This window comes from Peromyscus californicus, unplaced genomic scaffold (assembly GCF_007827085.1).
Source record: "Peromyscus californicus insignis strain IS unplaced genomic scaffold, ASM782708v3 Scaffold_7__1_contigs__length_154581171, whole genome shotgun sequence".
In the NCBI taxonomy this organism is placed as follows: domain Eukaryota; kingdom Metazoa; phylum Chordata; class Mammalia; order Rodentia; family Cricetidae; genus Peromyscus; species Peromyscus californicus.
In genome coordinates, this window is record NW_026294595.1 from 88,441,210 (window position 1) to 88,462,565 (window position 21,356).

Below are 21,356 nucleotides of genomic sequence, written 5' to 3' on the forward strand. Positions count from 1 at the left end.
ACACAAAATCAATCCTTAAAAAAAATCCCCATTTAAAATGGCAGTTTTTGCTATTTGCAGATTTCATACTCAAAAATTCACTTATCACAAAAATGTATTTGTAACCCCCAGATTAATACTCGTTGCAGTAATCACAAAGAGCACAAACAGCAGAAGCTTTAAGTTGCCCCAGGCACCTGTCTCCCCTGAAGCTGTTATCTCTCTGCTCCAGTTCCAGCTATAATACACCAGCAAGCATCCTTTTTGAGATTTGCTGTTATGTCTTTATTATCGTGTCTTGTTGGTGATTTCATCCTTTTAATACGAACCCCCAAAACAAGGCTGAAGTACTATCTGAAGTTCATAAGTATAATACACTCAATACACTGCCCTGTCTTCTTTTAGATTTAGTGTGTGTGTGTGTGTGTGTGTGTGTGTGTGTGTGTGTGTGTGTGTGTGTGCACTTGAGAATGCCAGAAGAGGACACAAGATCCCCTGGAGCTGAAGTTACAAATAATTAAAGTAGCCCTGCATGTAGTACTGGGAACAGAACTCAGGTCCTGTGGAAGAGCACCATTCAGCCATCTCTCCAGCCTATGCATGAGTCTTACATAGAAAATATGTGTGTTAGATAAATTGCATTTAATAACAGTACTGATGATGGAGAGCTTACAGATAATCAAAATTATATATTAAGTAGTATGTCTTTAAACAGAAACAAGCATAATAAAGGTTATGACCTGGGTAAGGTGTCATACACCTGTAATATTCCAGCACTAAGGAGTCTGAGGCAGAAGTATGAGTTCAAGGCTAGTGTGGGCTACACTGAAAAATAATGTCTTAAAAAAAAAGTTATGTATTTTACAGTTTGACAAAAATATTATGACCAGACCTAGAGATCTGGCTCAGGGACATATGAGACCAAGCATGAGACCTCATGTTCAATTCCCAGCATAAAATAATAATAATAATAATAACAACAACAACAACAACTAGGGGTCTGCAGGAATAAATTTCTTCCAGGAACCACGGTATTCAAAGCTATGTGGCAGCTATGGCCTAACTGGTTCAAGGAAGATTAGAAAAAATAAAAGATAAAACTATTTCAATAAATAAACTAGGTTTTAAGTTGGTTAAACCTAGCACCAAACTATTAATATTAATTAAACCCTGTCCTGGTTCAATGGCTGATAAGGAATTATGTAATTTTTTGTTTAGTTTTATAAATGTTAATGAGATAATAGCAGTCTCTACTGGAAGCATAAACTTTTTGTGTGTTTTCCCAAGACCTAAGCCATCAGGTAGAGCATAGGCACCAAATAGCCACCCATCCAACAGCATTTGGTCTGCAGGTAAGAACAGATAGGATTTTCCTGCATAGGCCTAAGGGCTTGATTAATTCGGAAGTACCTGTCTTTAAACAAGTATGCACACACTTTCAGATACTCATAGCGAGCAAGGAAGCTGAAGTGAAATATTAGTTACTGGAAATATTTCATTTTTTATAAGATAATTTCATGAAGGATGAAAATATATCACAACAAAACAAGACATTTCCAAAGACATAATGACCTTCGTCAGCCAACTTAAAACAAGGCGCTTCTGTTGACTAGCTAGCCTGAGCATGAGACATGACCAAAAATAATGATGCTACATTTTAGCATGGAGATTGTGGCAGACTTCACTGTTCAAATTACTTATTAGACTCTTGGCTCCTCCTCATATTCATGCTCTCCCTTTCACCTTTCATTATCGATAGGAGAGGAGGAATCAAGTCCTGAACTACTAAAATGGAACAAGTGTTATAAAATGGTCTGAGGGATGCTGAAATGAAACGCCCAGCATCATCACTACTCCCTCCTACAATGTACAAAGTGACAGCCTTCAGGTACTCATCTAAACTCACTCTGAAAGAATAAGGAAATCTGGAGATCTGGACGGAAAGTAAACTGACCAAGCTATTGAAGCAATGATCCAGGAAAAGCAGGAGGACGGTCTGCTCATGGAGGGAGAACTCGCCATCAGTCTCAGCTAATGCCGCTTTCAAGATGCACTTAAAAAAGAACGGGAAGTGGTCTGGCTTCTTCTTAAAGGTCTGAAAGAATAAAAGTTCACTTTAAGCTGGGGTAGGGTGGCACACAGCTTTAATTCCAGAACTTTGAAGGCAGAGACAGGCGGATCAGCCTGGTCTACAGAGTGAGTTCCAGGACAGCCAGAGCTACACGGAGAAACCCTGTCTCAAAAAACCAACCAACCAACAAACAAAAAACAAATAATTCACTGTGAGCTCTTGCTTGCATTTTTCTTTCTTAAAGAAGTACTGGTGGGGGTTTCAGGAGTGGATTAACAAAATCAAACAATTACACGATTATTTGTATATGTGAGAAGAGAAGCAACGCATACTTCTCATTAATGACAGCAAGTCAATATAATTTTTGACAGGACTATGAGAGACCTAAAGCTAACAGAATAATGGCTTTAATTCTCTTACTTGTTCTTATGTTCATTTTGATTGTACTTAGATAAAGGTTTATTTTCTTATTAAGACTTTGGAATATTTTATTTCTTTTGGTTTAAATAAAACAACTATATCTTTGGCAAAACCCATAGTTTTAATGCTATAATTAATCTCAAGACAGCTTCTCTTGCTCTATATCAGCTCTTGACTCTTAAAATGTAAAGAACACAAATATATTCAAGGCCCTGCTATGTATGTATTACCACAGACAAGTGAAGGAGATGTGTGGCTATTCTAGTTGTTTCCATTTATTTCTTTACACCAAACTCTACCAACAACATTCCCATGATACGAATGGCAGTTAAGCCCACAGGACCCTTATCCTGTTTCATTCTCTTTCCAGAGCTTTGCATGCTAAGAAAGTGCTCTACCACTGAACTACATCCTAGCTCCTGAGCTGCCTGTTATTGCAGTTAACTTCTTTGTTACTTAGACAGAAGTTTGTAGCTAAGGTTCTAGTCCACTGTTCTTCCGCAACTCACCCTACCCTATGCTCATGATTCCAAAGATCCATCTCCAGTCCTGGTTGCCCCACCTCCTGACCCTTAGATCTGTCTGTTTTACTACTGGATCACAAAGGTAATTTAAACTGCAACACTTCAACTAAAAAACCTTGCAGTTTCCTCAATTCCTCTATTCTTGTCTTTTAAAGTAAATGGTACTATCCTCTATGATAGTTTGTGCACTTTATCCATAATTTTGCTTTCTGCAATTTTAGTTACCTGTACCATCTACAGTCTAAAACTATTAAAGGGAAAATGCTAGAAGAAACAATTCATTTGTTTTCATCAATACATTGTTCTGAGGAATGTGATGAAATAGTGCTCCATTTGGCCCTGATACTGATCACACCCTAGTACCCAATCTACACAAGCTGTTTGCCCACCAGACACTTCACTTTCTAAATGAGCAGACTGATTTCATTTAACCGTTATTTTCTGTAATAATTACTCCACAGTATAAAAATGTGATTCTGACAACTTAGGTCCAGTACAGAATCATTCATTTTATTAGTCTCTGCTGATCTCTTACACTGCCCAATTTATGGAACTTTATCCTAATTACTCCATAGGAAAGTGTGTGTGTGTGTGTGTGTGTGTGTGTGTGTGTGTGTGTGTGTGTGTGTGTTTATAAGCACTATCATCTGTAGTTTGAGTTTTTTTGTCTGGCCCACAGTCAATACAAATCTCTTTCATCGGCCAGTCCCATAGCCGTCAGACCCAACCAAGTAAACACAGAGACTTATATTGGTTACAAACTGTATGGCCGTGGCAGGCTTCTTGCTAACTGTTCTTACAGCTTAAATTAATCCATTTCCATTAATCTATACCTTGCCACATGGCTCGTGGCTTACCGGCATCTTCACATGCGGCTTGTCATGGTGGCGGCTGGCAGTGTCTCCCTTACCCAGTTTTTTGTTTTTTCAATTCTCCTCTCGGTTAGTCCCGCCTATACTTCCTGCCTGGCCACTGACCAATCAGTGATTTATTCATTGACCAATCAGTAACACATTTGACATACAGACCATCCCACAGCACTTCCCCTTTTCTTTTCTTAAAAAGGAAGGTTTTAACCTTTATACATCTCCAAAGTCAGCTTGGTATATTTGGGAATTTGGGCGTAGCTTCTCTTACTACTTTTTGTTGGAGGGGGGCGCTGTATTTTATGGGGACATAAAGAATATTTTAGGATTATGGAGTAGTCCATGAAGGTGTATTGTCTGAGCCAGTTGCCTTGAAATGGTTTTGGATGTTGGATCATCTGGGCCATGGTGTTATCGGAGACCTTTTAGGGGGTCTTGGCTGGTCAAACCTGATGTATCTTAATCTGGAAAAAATCTATAGCCTCTGGCTTTTTGTGGAAACAAAAGCAGAGCCTCCTTTTTAAAGCAACATATCCTTACATCTAACTTTTGAAGTCAAGGTACCTTTAAAATATATATTTTGGTATAACTCAACAGCTTTTGTAATCAAATGTTTTTTTTTAGTTACAAATATCAAAGAGAACATAATCCAGATTCTCTGTGTGGTAGCCATCTTTACGTGGCTTATTTTTTTATATTAGCTTGAGCCTATTGTTTTGAACTGTAGCCTTTTAAACCTGAAACGGCGCTGGCGCTGTTGGCTCCGCCCACTTCAGCTTCCCAACATGGCGGTGATAGGTTTTTCGCCAGCTCTGGGAGCCATCAACTCTCAGAAATAGTGGGTCTATGTTTTTATCAAGCAGCGTGTAGCCCAGAAACCTCTTTTTTTTTTTTTTTTTTTTTTTGTACTAGCAAAGGCTAAATCCACCACACAGTTTAATGTGTCACTTGTAGAGGCCTCATTCCCGCCATACTGCAGGTCGAGCATGCACGCACGCTAGGAACCCGTCAGTAGCTCAAACCGGTAGCTGCCGCTCATTTGAGAGAGACAATTAGGAAGCTGTTTTTAGCTCCGTTTTAGAATCTTTTTTTTTAATTTTTAGGTGGAAACTCTTGCCCCACGTTGGGCGCCATTTGTAGCTTGAGTTTTCCTGCCTGGCCCACAGTCAATACAAATCTCTTTCACCGGCCAGTCCCATAGCTGTCAGACCCAACCAAGTAAACACAGAGACTTATATTGGTTACAAACTGTATGGCTGTGGCAGGCTTCTTGCTAACTATTCTTACAGCTTAAATTAATCCATTTCCATTAATCTATACCTTGCCACATGGCTCGTGGCTTACCGGCATCTTCACATGCGGCTTGTCATGGTGGCGGCTGACAGTGTCTCCCTTACCCAGTTTTTTGTTTTTTCAATTCTCCTCTCTGTTAGTCCCGCCTATACTTCCTGCCTGGCCACTGACCAATCAGTGATTTATTCATTGACCAATCAGTAACACATGTGACATACAGACCATCCCACAGCAATCATCTGAGGTTAGTGATATTTACTGGGGTCTTAAAATGCATTCCCTGTGCAAAATTGGGGAAATCCTGCCACTGTTATTCCTCTATTTCAAACTCTAATCTAAAGTGATCTCTATATCAATTGATGAAATTACTATCTACCTTAAAAAAAATTCTCTCTTCCTTTCTATAATCACTTGAAGCAATTTCCTGAGATCCCAAGGATGTCTTGTAACACCCTAAGTTAACCAGTAAACCCTATCTGTCCAAGCACCAGGTAACTTCCTGGGATTCTGGGAGTTGTAGTTTTTAAAAAATAACAGCATAGCCTCATGGCAAAGTATGGTGGCTGTTTCGGTTTGTCTTCAAATAGCTCTGCATCATGTATCTAGGGGCCACTCAGCTGAAAGTTCCAGCAAATGGTCTTGATCAAAGTTCATCTTGGTCAGTATTTAATATTTAAATGAAGCTTGTTTCAAATTTGGCTCAAAATGATGGAACTGGCTTTTCTCTGGCAAATCTCAGGATCCACAGTTTAACCTGATCTCAATCTGCCCTGAGATGGCAGTCACTTAATATTTGAGAGAAATGTCCATGTTTTAATCTTAACAATTCAAAACTTGATCTTAAACAATTTCTCACTTTGGAAACCACTTCATCAAAATAGATGACAACTACCATGCTTTTTCTTCATTAAAAAAGAAAATCTACATTCTGAGTAAGATCATGTTGAACCATAAAAAAACCCTTTAGTTCCATAGTAATTTCCAAATGACAAAAGAAGTCCCAAATTAGAAGGAGGTGGGTAGATTAAACTGAAAGTGGAGTATAAACATCTGTCAACTTTCACATTTTATCTCCTATAGTTACCAACACTGGCACTTTGCCAAATCCAAGTCTAAGTCATTATAATTCAAGCCATTCCCTGTTTTAATCCCAACATAGAAAAATAACTCTACCTTCATATTATTTAAGTCCTAGAAAATCAGCTAGAAGAAAACTAACATGACCTTCCCACATCCATTCTTTCTTTGTCTTACAGTACTTTACTACTGGGTAAACTCCCATCCCAAAGGGATACCTGCTATCAGAAAAAGATTCTGCTGCTCTGTAATGGCTTAAGTGGGGCCAGAGCGAGAGCTGTGACGAAATTTAGTTGTTGTTTGTTTTTTTTTACCTCCCAGGCTGGGACATTTTCTCTGAACTTCTCGTTCACCATACAGCAGATGGACATTAAATAGGCCTTGCTGGAAACTTCTGGAGAATAATTCATCCAGAGATAATTTTCAAGATATTGGCTGCAAAGAGTTAAAAGATGCAGAGAATATTTCATTAGTTATCAGCAGGCATTGTACTGCATAAAGTACCTGAAAAATAGAAGCATTTCTAGTTTTGTGAAAAACATTAAAAACCATTATTTACAACTTGCCTATCTTTCACAAATGTCCTGTACTCTGCGTCGGTGCTTCCTGCTGTAACCTTACATGTAGAAACTGCGGCTCCAGAGAATGAGAGCTGCACTTCCAACAAAACGATATCAAAGGATGGTTACAGTTAAATCTTCATTGGTGCCGGGCGGTGGTGGCGCACGCCTTTAATCCCAGCACTCGGGAGGCAGAGCCAGGCGGATCTCTGTGAGTTCGAGGCCAGCCTGGACTACCAAGTGAGTTCCAGGAAAGGCACAAAGCTACACAGAGAAACCCTGTCTCGAAAAACCAAAAAAAAAAAAAAAAAAAAAAAAAAAAAAAAAAAAAAAAAAAAAATCTTCATTGGTAACCTGACTGGATTTAGAATCATCTAGGAGACATACCTCTGGGTGTGTCTGTGAAAAGTTCACAGAGATATTTAAATGAGGAAGAAAGAGCAACCCTGAACGTAGACATCTTGCACTGAATGAAAAAGGAAAAAGTACAAAGTGAGCTAACACCAGCCTCAATTTTCTTTCCTGACAGCAGAGGCAATGGTGTGACCAGTCACCTTGGGTTCCTCCTCTACCATGATGTGGACAACTGTACCTTCAACTGTGAGTCAAAGCAAGCCCTTCCTTCCTTAAATGGCATGGCAAGTACTTTGTCATGGCAACAAGAGAAGGCACTAATCCACTCACACACAAAATCAATCAATTCTGAATATTCCCTAACCCGAAGGCTCACACAAGTAAAAATAAAATCACTTCATAAGTATTAACTCTAAACCAGGAAGCTAGATGAGATTCTACATAAGTGCTGGGCAACAGAATCAAAGTGTGCTATCCAGTACATGGGGAAGGACTCATTTCATCCCTTATGTGAAAATTATTTTTCTTAAATCTTGTCTTAGAATTTCTGTCAGCTATATTGGTGCCAATCACTCTTTAGCTGACATTCATTTAATTGAAGTTTAGCTGGATGTAGAATTCTAGGTTATGTTGGCATTTTTTTTCTACGTGTGATAATGGAGTGTCTCATTTCATACCTTCTCTATTACTACAACTGAAAACTCTACAGTTGATTTGTCTTCTTTCTTGCTAAGAAGAATTTTTGGTCTGACAGATTTAAAAATCTTCATTCATTCTAGACCCCATATTTCTTACTTTCTTATTTTCCATGTTTACTATTTTCCAATTAATTTCTACAGATAAAATATCTGAAATCCACTGTCACCAATCAGGAAGCAGAGTAATGGATGCTAGTGTTTGGCTTGCTTTCTCCATCATACCCACCTTACCCTGCCCAGGCAGTGGGTCCTGTCCACAGTTAACATGGGTCTTCCCACACCAGCCAACACCTGCTCAAAACATTCCAGAGGCTAATCCTAGTCAGGACAGCTCCTTACAGGAATCCCAGCAGCTTATCTCCCACATGATACTAGATTCTATCACAGTGACAACACCATCACACCGCTTTTCAGTAATTAAACACGGTTCACTATTCTTAATGCATTCATGAAAACCTTTTCATTTCTGAACACGAGAAGACTATTCATCTTAATTGCATAGCAATATCTTCTTGATTTTTATCTGTCTTTGCCATAATTTGGTTTTGAGTGTCACCCAAAGGATGATGCTAGGCTTGATTGCTAGCTTGCTGTGCTACTGGGAAGTAGGAGAACCTTCATGAAATGGAGACTAGTAGAATGTAAGTGACTGGGTATATGCACCTGAAAGAAATTCTGGGGTCTGGGCCCTTCCTGTCTTTTTCTTTGCTTTTGGCTGCCATGAGGTGAACACGTTCCTACCATGATGCACTGTGCTGTCACAGGCCTAAAGCAACAAGCTCAAATTACCACTGACTGATCACTCCAAAACCACCTGCCAAAACAAAGCTTTTCTAACTACTTCAGCTATTTTGTCATAAAAGCTAACAGTTTTCGTAAAAAGTGACATGGTGTGGTAGAAAGTATGTACTTATTTGAAGGCTGGAAAAGACTCATTTCCTGATTCAGTTTTCTCCTTGATAATCCAGAAACATCTTTCTAAGATTATTGTGAGAATAAACTGAATTGTGTTAGAGTTCTTAGGATATACTAGCACACTAACCATAAACTCCAGTTTCCCTGTAACAAAAGACCACTTACATAATTATATTAGCGTACATAGGTGTCCTATGTAGTTCTCTGACAACCCGACATAAATAACAATCATTTGGGAAGAGGGAATCTCAACTGAGAAAATGCCCCACTAAACTGGCCTATAGACAAGACTGTGATACATTTTCTTGACTGACGACTGGTGTGGGAGGGCTCAGCTCACTGTGGGTGGTCTCATCCCTGAGTTGGTGGCCCTGGGTGCTATAAGAAAGCAGGCTGAGCAATCACTGAGGAGCAAGCCAGTAAGCAGCACTCCTCCATGACTTCTGCGTCAGTGCTTGCCTCCAGGTTCTTGCCCCTTCTCAGTGCCTGCCCTGACTTCAATGATGAATAGTGATATGGAAGTATAAGCAAAATAAGCCATTTCCAACCCAAGTTGCTTTTGGCCATGGTTTTTCATCACAGCAATATTAATCCTGACTAATACATAAACTGATATCAGGAGTGGGGTATTTTTATGACAGACCTGACCATGTTTTGGAGAGAATTGTAGGACGTTGGAATTTTGGCTAGGAAAGCTATTGAGTATTCAAAGCTTGCTGAGCTGTTGTGAGAATTTGGAAGAATAAAGGATGATGCTGAAGGCCATTAAGTTCATGGACTGGCTTGTGAAGTTTCAGAGGGCAGCAAAGACTCTATTGGCGGCATTTGATATTTTGAATTAAAAAACTGTGGTTCTGGTCAGGTGGGCTGAACTATCAGCTGTAATTAACAAGAGACCAGTACCACTGAAATAAAAGGTTTGCTTTATTGGGATAATCGATGTTGGTTAGCTGGAGCCAAGAAATCATCTATGACTAAGAAGAGACCAGTATCACTGAGATGAAATCTGGGAAGTGTTTGCTCAGGCTCAGCACACAGAAGCTGTAGTCCAGAGGTAGCCAAGTTGTACCCTGGGCTGGCAGGCTAACTTGGTAGTGTAAGAGTCACCCAGGTGGTACTAGTTTTGAAGGCATAAAGTGGTCATGGAGAGTAGCTGAGGCTTGGCACTGTGAGAGGCCAGAATAATAGCGAATACGGTATAATACAGAGGCTCTTACCTCTGATAAAGACCAGAATTCAAGGAAGTATAAGGAAGTAAAAAAGCTTTGAGCTTTGGCATCAGACACAGCTATCTCAACTCTACCAATAACTTAATCTTGAAAACACCTGTGACTTCTGTTTGTTAAAGTAATTAGAGAGGATAATGCCTCTATTTCAAGGTGACTATGAGTGATGTGTATACAAAACATTTGACACTGTTTAGCTTAAGACATGCTTAGTCTACGCTGAATAGTACTTCTGTTTTTATTTTTACATGCTAGCCAAACCTAGATGTAACATGCTCTCTTATACCTTCATAATTATAAATTGTATATAAGTAGGGCATGGTGGTGCAAGCTTTTAATCCCAGCACTCAGGAACAGAGGCAGGTGAATCTGAGTTCCAGGTAAGCTTGGTCTATATAGTGAGTTCCAGGCTAGCCAAAACTGCATAAAGATCTCGATCTCTCCCCTCCCCTTCCCCAAGACATGGGTTCTCTCTGTAGCTTTGACTATTTTGGAACTCACTCTGTAGACCAGGCTGTCCTTGACTCACAGAGATCCCACGGCTTCTGCCTCCAGAGGGCAGGGATTAAAGGAATTTGACACCACCACCCAGAGAGAGCTTTTCTCAACAAAACAAACCAAATAAAAAAACCAAACCTGTTCTTGGGCTAGGATATAGGTCAGAGGTGTGGCACATGCTGAACATGTGTAATGTTTAGCAATCTGGAAAAATACTACATTTTCTAGTGTTTGAAACATTTATGTATCAGTAGCTAGGTTGGAACAATGGCGTCTTAGTCACAAAATCTCAGCTGGGAAGGAAGAAAAATGGTTATAGAGTATATTCTGATTTATTCCCGCAGACCACTTGTAACTAGTGAAAAACATCTCAAAATAAAAGTTATCCTGTATAATAATAGGGTTATCTTTCAAAACAAAGGAAATATCAAATAAGACCATCCCAAAAATATAGTCATGAATCTAGATTTTATTTGCTATTGGGAATTAAACCATGGCCTAGTACATGCTAAATGCAATCTGTATCCATGAGCTATTCTCAAGGCCTATACAAATATTTTCTTTACTTCAAATGTGATACTTGACTCACTTGGCCATCTTCATCACCCATCCATGTAATTGCCTTTTCACTCACCTAAATTCCAGCAGCATTATTTTTCGGATGGCAAACCTAAAAACATAAAAAAACACTAACTTTGAAATAGAAAATACACATTTCAGAGATCCTAATTCTCAATTCATTTGGAATCTTTTGTAATCAAGTTAAATGACATACCAGATTTTATATCATCAGATCACAACGTCTGAAAGACTGCCTGGGTTAACTTCAAAAGTTCTAATGCTCTCATCTCACAGATACACCTACCAAAGTACCAAATGCAGAAATCAGGTATCTCACACTCTTGAGTCTTGACTGTGGGGAATACTAGACATCTCTCTTTACTATAATCTTCTTTTATGACAGAAGTATGTGGCCTTATATAAATAAATGAAGCTTTATTAACAAGGTATTGCTCCAAAGGCAGTTCAAATGGTTAATTTTGTTTTAATTATTTTCTGATATTGGAAATAAAGTAGCCAGACCAGAACACTGCCACTAGGTGGTAGTTTCCAGATTTGAAAATTAAATTTATAACTCCCTAGGAGACACTTACCCTGTCAAAATTCTATTCCACGGCCTTCTGATCTCTTAAACAGTTTCACCAAGTACACACTGTCACAGAACTTTAGCAAGGTTGAAATGAATGGCTTTATTGTGCAAAAGCAAAAAACATTAGCTCCTACAGTTCAACAAGGCTACAGAGGGGATGTGACCCCTTGAGTGACATACTCTGGAGTGGCAGCTTAACTAAAGGTGTATGTATAAGATAGAAAAACCACCCTAGGCAACAGACCCCAGATCGGAAGAGTTTTGGAGAGATGAAAAGTTACAAATCATAATTACAAAGTAGTTTGTATATTTTTCTAAGTTACCAGTATTGACTGACAACATGCACTAAGCATGACACTGTGCTCAAAACAAAACATATATTTCATAAATCCATCAAAGTTGGACAATTTGTGTATAACAAACTAGGCCCATTGATGCTATCAGCAATCACATGCAGCTGATAAAGAAACATTAGGCAGACATGGAAATTGCTTTATTACCATACATCCTTCCAGGATTTAGTTGTATGAAAATATGGAGTCTGGAGTTGTACAGCACCCTCACAACCACATTGAAAACTATATAAAGAGAAAAATATATTTTCAAATGCTAAAAAGAGCTCTGTCATTATGAAAATGTGATATGTATGTGTGGGCACATATACAGTATATGTGGAGGTCGGAGACAACTTCATGGAGTTGGTTCCAGGAATTGAGCTTAGGCCTCCAGGTCTGTGTGGCAAGTGTTTTTACCGAATGAGGTATCAGGCTGGCACAAGTCTGTTTATTTAAAGTTCAAAAAATAGTATTTATTTTTTCATTTCATTTATTTTTCATTTATGAATTAAGATGTTGGAGGAAGAAATAAACAATGGCTTCTGGAGTGCTGACAAAATTCAAGTTTTCTTTGTGGAAATATTATAATCTATAAGGGTATACTATATCCTTTCAGTGTCACGTTTCATAATAAAATAGTTTGTACATTTCAGATAAAGATAAACAAAAAGTGGCAAAATAAAGTATTTGATATGTCACTTTTATTTATCCACCATAAAATCTACTTGGTGGATTCATAACAGGATTAAGAACAATGCCAAAGGATAATAGATCCTAGAAGAAAATGGATGCTATTCCTATTAAAGAACAAAGTATTGGATAAGAGCCAAGGAAATAAGCCAGTGCCTCAACTACTAGGAAATGCCTAAGCAAGCTCCTCAACCATATGCAGTAACAGTATCATAAGGTCCTTGGGGTGGGGGTAAATGTACTACTGTATATAAAGTGCTTAGGGCAAAGTCAGCACACAGCAAATACTTAAACAGGAATGACTCCTGCTTTAAAAGAAAGTTGAATAAAAATACAGTAAAAGAAGATTTCCAAAATTGACACTGCAAGAAATAGCAAAAAATGAATGAATTATGTAATAAGCCATACTAACCATGTGACTAGGCAAAAAGACTTTTAAGATTTAATTATGAGATCCTAATAGTATCTATTTTTATAACATAAGAATATTAAGATATGAATAACTTATGAGTACCATGATATTAAAAGTATCATATGACTATAAACAGTCTATTTTGGTAGTGTTTTATAACCAATTAATAACTATTACATCAAGCCATTCCCTAGATACTGAAGATGACACACTGCTCAGCAAAATAACTTCCTCAGGCACTAGTCTAAAACCCTGTTCATTTAAAGATGTTAATGTATTTTGCAACTTATGTTATAAAAAATTCTTAGCAGGCTCACAAACAAACCATTAAACAAAACCATTAAACTGCCCTATTTTGACACTGTCTTATTTTTGCCTTCAAATTAGTTAGTGAAATTTACTTCTTTAAGACTTACACACAGAAAAAATACAAACAAAAGATTCTATAAAATTTGAGCTTGCATGGTGGCACAGAAGTGTAATCCCAGCACTCAGGAGGCTAAGACAGCTGGATCACAAGTTCAAGGCCAGCCTTGAGCTCTACAAGACTTTATCTAAAAAATAATTATAAAATTACACATTCAGACAAGTATCTTTTAAAAATATTGACTGGGCATATATATGTACAAGTAAATAAGTGGAAAGATGACCAATCTACATGGCTAATTTCTTTTAAAGCATCCCATGAGAGAATGAAGGGTCTAAACCCTTCAGTATGAGGTGAGGAAGGGAAGATTAAAAACTATACAAAGTTGAAGACACTGGTGAATAGGAAGAGGAAAGAAGGTTTTCGTAAAGAAACCCCTTTATGTATATAATCCAAAAATGACTAATTATGCCTTGGCTTTATGCATGTATATATAATAATTATTTTGAATTTATATCTTAGTTTATAATTTTTAAGTTTTTAGAAGATTTATCAGAAATAGCAAAAAAATTAATAGTGAACTTGAAATAAATCTATCATCTATCTATCAATTTATCATCTATCTATCATCTATCTATCTATCTATCTACCTATCTATCTATCTATCTCTATATTGGTCCTTCAAGAACCAAATAAACTGTATGGGGTTTAATCCCTCTGATGTGACTCTGAAACTAGAAGATATAGCGATAATACACGACTCATCAATATCAGCACAGAAACAGTCTTGCCATCAACACCTCAGTGAGCAGTACAGAAAATAAAAGATCCTTTGCAACCTAAGAGCAGAACCGGACACCCAGACATGTCCCACATGGTCTACATAATCCCAAGGTACCACAATTTCTTGCTCCTACCTTGACTTGACGATCTCTTTTTCATATATTTCTTCAATTACCTGTTGTCAAAAGTATAAAAATGTTTAATGTGTCAATCACCTTGCTTTTCAATCTAAACTGACAGTTTTCAATTACTGAGTCAATTATTTATTATAAAATAATTTGGTTTAAGAAAGATCAAATATTTAAATAACAAGACTTTTTAGCAATGGCATTATATGTCTCAAATATAAAATAACAGAAAGTAAAGTAGTAGAAATAATAAAATCCAACCACATAAATACACAGCTCTACAATATTCTTTAAACAGGATGTGTTTATAACATTCCTAGACAAACAAACCTCATAAAGCCATATTTTCAAAACTTTAATTAAAATGATTTTAAATGCTACTGGACTCTAAGAGTCATAACATCTTCCCAAAAGCCAGCTGGAAATTAAGTTAAAAGTGTAAGGGTATTACAGAAATAAATGGTTAACTGCTACATCCTACTATCCAAATGAGTATGACAACATCACGATTTCTATTCATCTGAGCTAGGGTACACAGAAGTCAGGCTCTGGAGTTGGAAGACTGCCTCAAACCATCACTGCTGGAAGCTGTGACTCTACACCAAGTGTCTGACCTGTCTAACATCAGTTTCTTCATCTAAGAAATGGACCGCAAATACGGACTGCTATACAAGGTTGCCATGAATAAGACAGGGCATCTAAATGTCTACCACAACCCTGAAATGTGGTGAACTTTTAGTAACAGTTACCATAGAAACATAGTACAGATGTTAAGAGTAGTAAAATTGTTTTAATGCGAGTGGTACCACTGTCTACCGTGTATACTGTTAATACTTCTTTTTTTTTTTTTTTTTTTTTTTTTTGGTTTTTCGAGACAGGGTTTCTCTGTGTAGCTTTGCGCCTTTCCTGGAACTCACTTGGTAGTCCAGGCTGGCCTCGAACTCACAGAGATCCGCCTGGCTCTGCCTCCCGAGTGCTGGGATTAAAGGCGTGTGCCACCACCGCCCGGCAATACTTCTTAAATGCTCTAAGCATATATGTCATATGTTTATGGGCAGAGGAGAAGAGGTAATGAGTTTGATCTAGATAGAAATTCAAATTAAATTATTAGTTTTAAATACAAATAGTAAAATTATTCTGAATGGGTATATATAATTTCATCTAGAACTATCTGACATAAGGTAAAATGATTGAAATATGAATTTGGCTCTCAAGAAAAGCTTTATAACTAGGTCCAAGTCAATCAATCTGGTAGTAACAGCATGGTATTTGTTATTAATGGAAAACTACTCTAAGGACTCCTGACCCTAACACACAAAAGTAAAAATATACATACACCATGTAGTGAGATCAGGCTACTCTGCTGATGATTAAAATTAAATCACGTGTGCTGTTTCCATGAATATCTTCCTGATGAATAAAACATGACTACTAGCAAAACAAAAATACATTTACATATAAAATATTGAAGCTCAAATAATTCAATAAGTATTTTAAGTGTGGCTTTAACAAAGGCACCTAAAGCACTACAACTAATTTACACTGTCAGAGATTAAGGTCTGAGTCTTCATATTTAGTGCTCTAAAACGTCAACATGTATCCACATCAAGGCTTAGCATTTTAAGACACTTCCAAGAAGGGTCTCCATTTAGAAAGTCTGTTATTCATTTTTTTTTGACAACTGCTTTGATGAAACCATAAGTCCACTGAATAGTCCTGTCTTTAGTCATCTATTCTAGACAAAACAGTTTCTACTCTTTCCACCCTTATGAATCCTTCGCCTCAGTCTAGCAACCTAAAATCAATCAGAAGACAAAAGATTCTATTTTTAATGAAGAGCCAACACTTTTGTATAAATTTTCCATATATTTACAAAAATACTTGTTGCATGGTCATCTGTAATAATAAAATATTTAAAGTAATCGAAGAATCCACGGTGGGGAAATCATTATACACACACATTTTTGGAAAGAATTAAAGGAAATAAAACGATAACACTGGTCATCTCTAGGTAATGATTTTTATGTTCTTAAGTGTAACTTTTAAAGATTCCAAAATTTCTAACATAAGCAATTATTAGTTTGATAATGAAAAACAGTATTTTCAAGTTTAAAAAAATGTATTGAAAGCTTTTGTTGAACTAATCCCTAAACAGAGATACCAAGAGTACAACTGTTTGTAAGTATGTTGTAAAACAAAACTACTTACTTTTATATCAAAAGGTGATTTCTTCTTGATGTGAGGAGCCCAATATTTACATGCTAACTGTAGAAGAAAACAGAATAAACATTAAATTCCAGGTTCACATTACTGTACCACTTAGACAGGTTACTCAATGCGAAGCTGTTTCTTAATAAAACAGATCTAGGATTAGAGAACTGGGCAATTTTAAAGGTACCATATAGGCGTGCAATTTAGCTATCATCCTTGGCCCAATCCAATAAATACTAGTGATGCTTTACATGGTAACTAGCTACCATGATATTCAGAACACCAAAACATCCCATTTCTGAAACCCCTGGCAAATAGTTTGTTTATAATCAAAGTAAAAATGTTTTTGGTTCATTCAAAAGGAAATCCAGAGCTCAAGAGATTCAGTGAGCTACCTAAAGTCAACAGCTGGATAAGTATTATAAACCAGTTTCAGAATCTTTAGGAATGTTGATATGTAAAGAAATAAACCTTTAAATGATTAATATATACCCAGACATAAGTAGACAAGATCTTTAAGAAACTGTAGTATAAAGGCTAGTTATTACAGAGGATACAGGACTTGGTGTTTTATATTTTAGCAGGTTACCGCTTCATAGAAATTTGAATATACATACATAATCTCTCCAGAAATGGAAGTGAATTATATACCTGTCAAGAATTGTGGACTAGGGATGGAGAAATGGTTCAGCAAGTAAGAGCACTTGGTCTTCCAGAGGACCTGGGTTCCATCCCCAGCACCATGCTAAGTGGCTTACAACTCCCTTTAACTCCCGTTCTGGGGCCTCTTCTGTTCTCCATAGGGAACTAAACATACACACACACACACCACTCCTCTCAGCACATAATTAAAAATAAAAATTAAAAAACTGAACAGTTCTTACTGATTTTTTTAAACCAAAATAAAATCTCTTAAAAAAGAAAAAAACCTGGAAACTCTAGCAAGCACAAAGATTCAATAGATTTATGAGTAGGTAATTGCATTGTCTGGCATACTGGTGGTACTTAAATGTTTGGTATCTAGACAGACAAATATACAGATGAAAAGATAAATGGACAAATGCAATCAAGGCTGAAATGTTACTCTTCCATGAAGATTTTCAACACTGCTTGACAACTACCTTGTCCTTCTTTTCAGTTTGTAAGTAACTTCAGTATACTCTTACCTTTCTGTAGTATCCTCATTGAATTAAAACTTAAGATGATACCTATGTGTTCTTTGCATTTACAACTCAATCCTAACAATCAACACACTTTAAGAGACCTCTAATATGTGAAAACACTACATTTCCTGCCTACTTTAACTAAGCACTTTTTCTAAATTATCAAACACACTTTAACCCAATAGCAAATCTCTCACTTCTCCCCATGTTATCCTATGATGTCCTTATTTCCTCTTCTCCCTTAAGGGAATCAACTACACAAGCTTAGGCATATTCTCCTCAAATCCTACATAAGAGAATTGAATATAATCTTTTGGATAGATTCAGATCTTACAGATTAAAAAAAAAAAGTTCTGCAGTTCTGTCTTCTGACTTGAACTGCTTCCTGTGAATAAGAACTTGAGTGCAGATCTAGCAACATTTACTAAGCACTCATCATGTCTCTTTTCTTTGAGTCTCACCTTCTCCTTAGAAGTTGAGTGACAACCTCAGCTCCACCACCTTCAAGCATAGCCTGCCCACCCCTTAACTGTCCTGCCTGATGTAAAACGCAAACTCTCCATTCTCCACTTAGTACAACTATGACAGCACAAACTACTCAGAATGAACTTCATTGGAAGACAAAGGGGAAAGTCACTAGAGTAGCATAAAAAAGTGTGGTCCCAGAGTCCGAACGCTGCTATACTTTACCTTCTTCATCATTTGTTCAATACATAAGACATGGCCCTTCTCTGGGTAGGTGGCAGATGCTCAGAAATTAACTTGCAGAAGGGGTGATGCATCTAACCCCAACACGCCACTTTCCCACGACTGATTTCCACACTTTGAGCTCATTCCTTTGGCAAATTCCTTAGACAAATTCAAGCAATTTAAATTACGTCTTCAAATCACTTCCTTCACATTCTACTCTGGCATTTCACATATTAAACTTGAAGTTTCTTAAAGTCTCCTTCCAAAGACCACGGACTCAGTGAATGCAAGGACAACCTCTCTTTGCACCTTAGACAAATAGCATACGGCAAGCCCCACACATTAGTTCTTGCTCTCATTACCACTCAATACTGATGAGAATCTCTGTTCTCCTTGCTACATCTTAATGACTAGTCCATTTGTTCATGGATTCACTTGTCTACTCATTCGACAAATGCACACTAAGCCTTCTATATGTGTTTAATGCAATGCTGGTGTTCAGGAGTGCACAGAGAATAAAACCAACTGGTTTCTAGCTCAACTTTCACAATCTAACACGATAGACTAAATATGCTTATAAATGATTTTCTCCAGACACCCCATTCCAACCTATAGTTTCAAGTATCATTTTGGGTTAATACCAATATGCTTTATCCTCACATTCAAGGGCCTTTTCAACATATTCACCTAACTGTCTATTAGGCATATCATAATTAACATAGTCAAAACTGCACTTTTGATATGCCAGAGCAACCAGCCTTTTCCATCTTAGTATATGACAAAACATCCACCTAGCTGTTCATATTATTCTTAATTAGCATCTTTCCTCCACAATTTATCACCAAGTCATATTGCCTCAACTTGAGAACATAACCAGTCTACTTTTATCTTTAATAGCTGAGGCTCTCCGATCTCTCACTGTATATTAACACTATCACTATCTCTACTTCCACTTTTGCTCCCTTATTCCCACCTAACTTCCATATTTTAGTTAGGTGATATTCTAACAATATCATTCACCAGGTTGCAAATGCAAAGCCATTGTATTTAGAATAAAATCCAAACTTATTTGTCCTCTAAAATTGCATATGATTTCGTCCCTACATATTGCTTTATAATCATCTCATACCGGTAATTCTCCTTTTTATTTCTTTATTTTGTTCCGGCTGTTGACAGAGTCTCATGTACTAGGGTACATGCTGGCCTCAAATTGCCGTGTAGTCAAGGCTGGTTTTGAACTCCCATTCCTTGTTTTCACCGCCCACGTGCAGGGAATTAAAGGAATGTACTATTGCTCCTGGGCCCTTTCCCTCTCAGTTCATATATTCCAGCCACTCTACCTCTCTTTACATTCAAACTTTAAGGCGTCAGCACTTGATACGGCCTGGACTGTTTTCATGTTCTTTCTCAAGCTGTCTCCTTACCTGCATTTAACTTTAATGCAGTTGAGGAAGTCGGGAAGAGCCCGACTTCTAATGTGATGTAAAGGGATGAGAATGAATAAAGGAAAACGGGTAAAGTTGGGATTCCCAATAGTCGGAACAATGTTCAAAAAGTCAGATGAAAGTTACCATGGCGCATTTAAGTAACTCAAGCTGATAGTAGTGAAAGTACCAAAGCTCCAACCGGAGAGGAGAGAGCGAGGACACTTTAGGTAAAAGCACAGGCCAGATCACACAGCACTTTCAAAGATGCCAGTCATTATCCCAGGGACAATCAGAACTGTTTATGAGGATTTTTAGGAAGTGATGTGGGCAGCTTTACACCCACACTGTGCACTCTGAAGCAACCTGGAGGACGAACTGCAGAACAGGAGGAAATATGACAGATCGGGAAGCCTTAAAGTGGAGGACCCGGCAACTTAGGGTGAGAGAGAGGCTCATTAATACAGACAAATTAGCATGTCGACATGCAAGGGCTAAGTGAATGCAAATAGCTTCTGGGCTTCTGTCTTGACAAACGTGCTAAGACGAGAGAGAAGCGGGTGGGCTTAAGATTTTCCGCACTTACACTCCCAACAATTTCTAAAGAACTAACATGAATGTGAAAAACTAGTTGAAGGCCCAGGATTGGCTTTGCTGTCTCCCAAATGAAAACTCCAGAATGGCAGAGAACTAACGCTCATAGACGGATCTACTTGTAGTAGATGGAGAGTCGTGTCAGATTAACAAAATTCTGTTCAAAAGACAGGTTTTGTAGTCTCTTTTCTGTCAACGCAGAGCGGCCTCTCTCTCTCGGCGGCATTTCCAATGTTTAACTGGTAACTTGCGCGTACACAAGATGCCAAAGACAATCCTAACTGGGCATCTTTCCTCCCCGCCTAGCACAGGCGGACACGCCGGGGCTCACCTGGGTGACGAACTCGGCGTTGATCTGGGAGACAGTGGGGGCCACGATTTTCTTGGGCTGCGCAGGGGCCGCCATCGCAGCAGTTGCCTCCGGCTCCGGTGCAGATCAGAGGCCCGCGCTCGCAGCGGCGACTGCTGGAAGCTTTCAAGTAGCCGCTGCGCTGTCGAGCCCCGAGGTGCAAGAAGCACCCGGCCCGAAGAGACTTGTCTCTCACAGTTCCTCTGGGAACCGATAAAGGGATCCCGGCGTTCCCCCGGAAGCAGAACTAGCGGGCCCGGAAGTTAGGGCAAGCGTTAAGCCGGAGCTAGAAAGCCTACAAGCTTTTACCTGTCGCTTTATCGCCCCCTCGTGGGAGGAGGAGAGATAACATCTAGCGTGCAGGATTGAGGTCATAGGGATGGGGTTGGCAAATGGTGTTGGATGTAATTAGTAAAGGTGGGAGTTGTAAGAATAGGATTTAGCATTTCTTTGAACGCTAAATAAAGAAAAATGTAGTATAAAAAACATACTCTTGAAATTCTAGGCATTCTGTGATTTTTAACAGCTGTCTAGAAGTATTGATTGTCATACAATTAATACATAGAGTGTAAAACTTGA

At 38.1% G+C, this 21,356-nt stretch overlaps 1 protein-coding gene across 1 annotated transcript in view; it reads right to left on the bottom strand.

Moving 5' to 3' along the window:
* Positions 1 to 21,019, bottom strand: part of Aqr (aquarius intron-binding spliceosomal factor) — an 80,531-nt gene extending 59,512 nt beyond the window's left edge. Inside the window, exons 1-6 of the mRNA XM_052723391.1 lie at positions 20,760 to 21,019; positions 16,555 to 16,611; positions 14,353 to 14,393; positions 11,116 to 11,151; positions 6,545 to 6,665; positions 1,934 to 2,074 (exon numbers count right to left, since the gene is read on the bottom strand). Coding sequence (XP_052579351.1) covers positions 1,934 to 2,074; positions 6,545 to 6,665; positions 11,116 to 11,151; positions 14,353 to 14,393; positions 16,555 to 16,611; positions 20,760 to 20,834 — 471 coding nt within the window. The 5' untranslated portion in view covers positions 20,835 to 21,019. The remainder of the gene's footprint in view (positions 1 to 1,933; positions 2,075 to 6,544; positions 6,666 to 11,115; positions 11,152 to 14,352; positions 14,394 to 16,554; positions 16,612 to 20,759) is intronic.
* Positions 21,020 to 21,356: the final 337 nt, after the last annotated feature.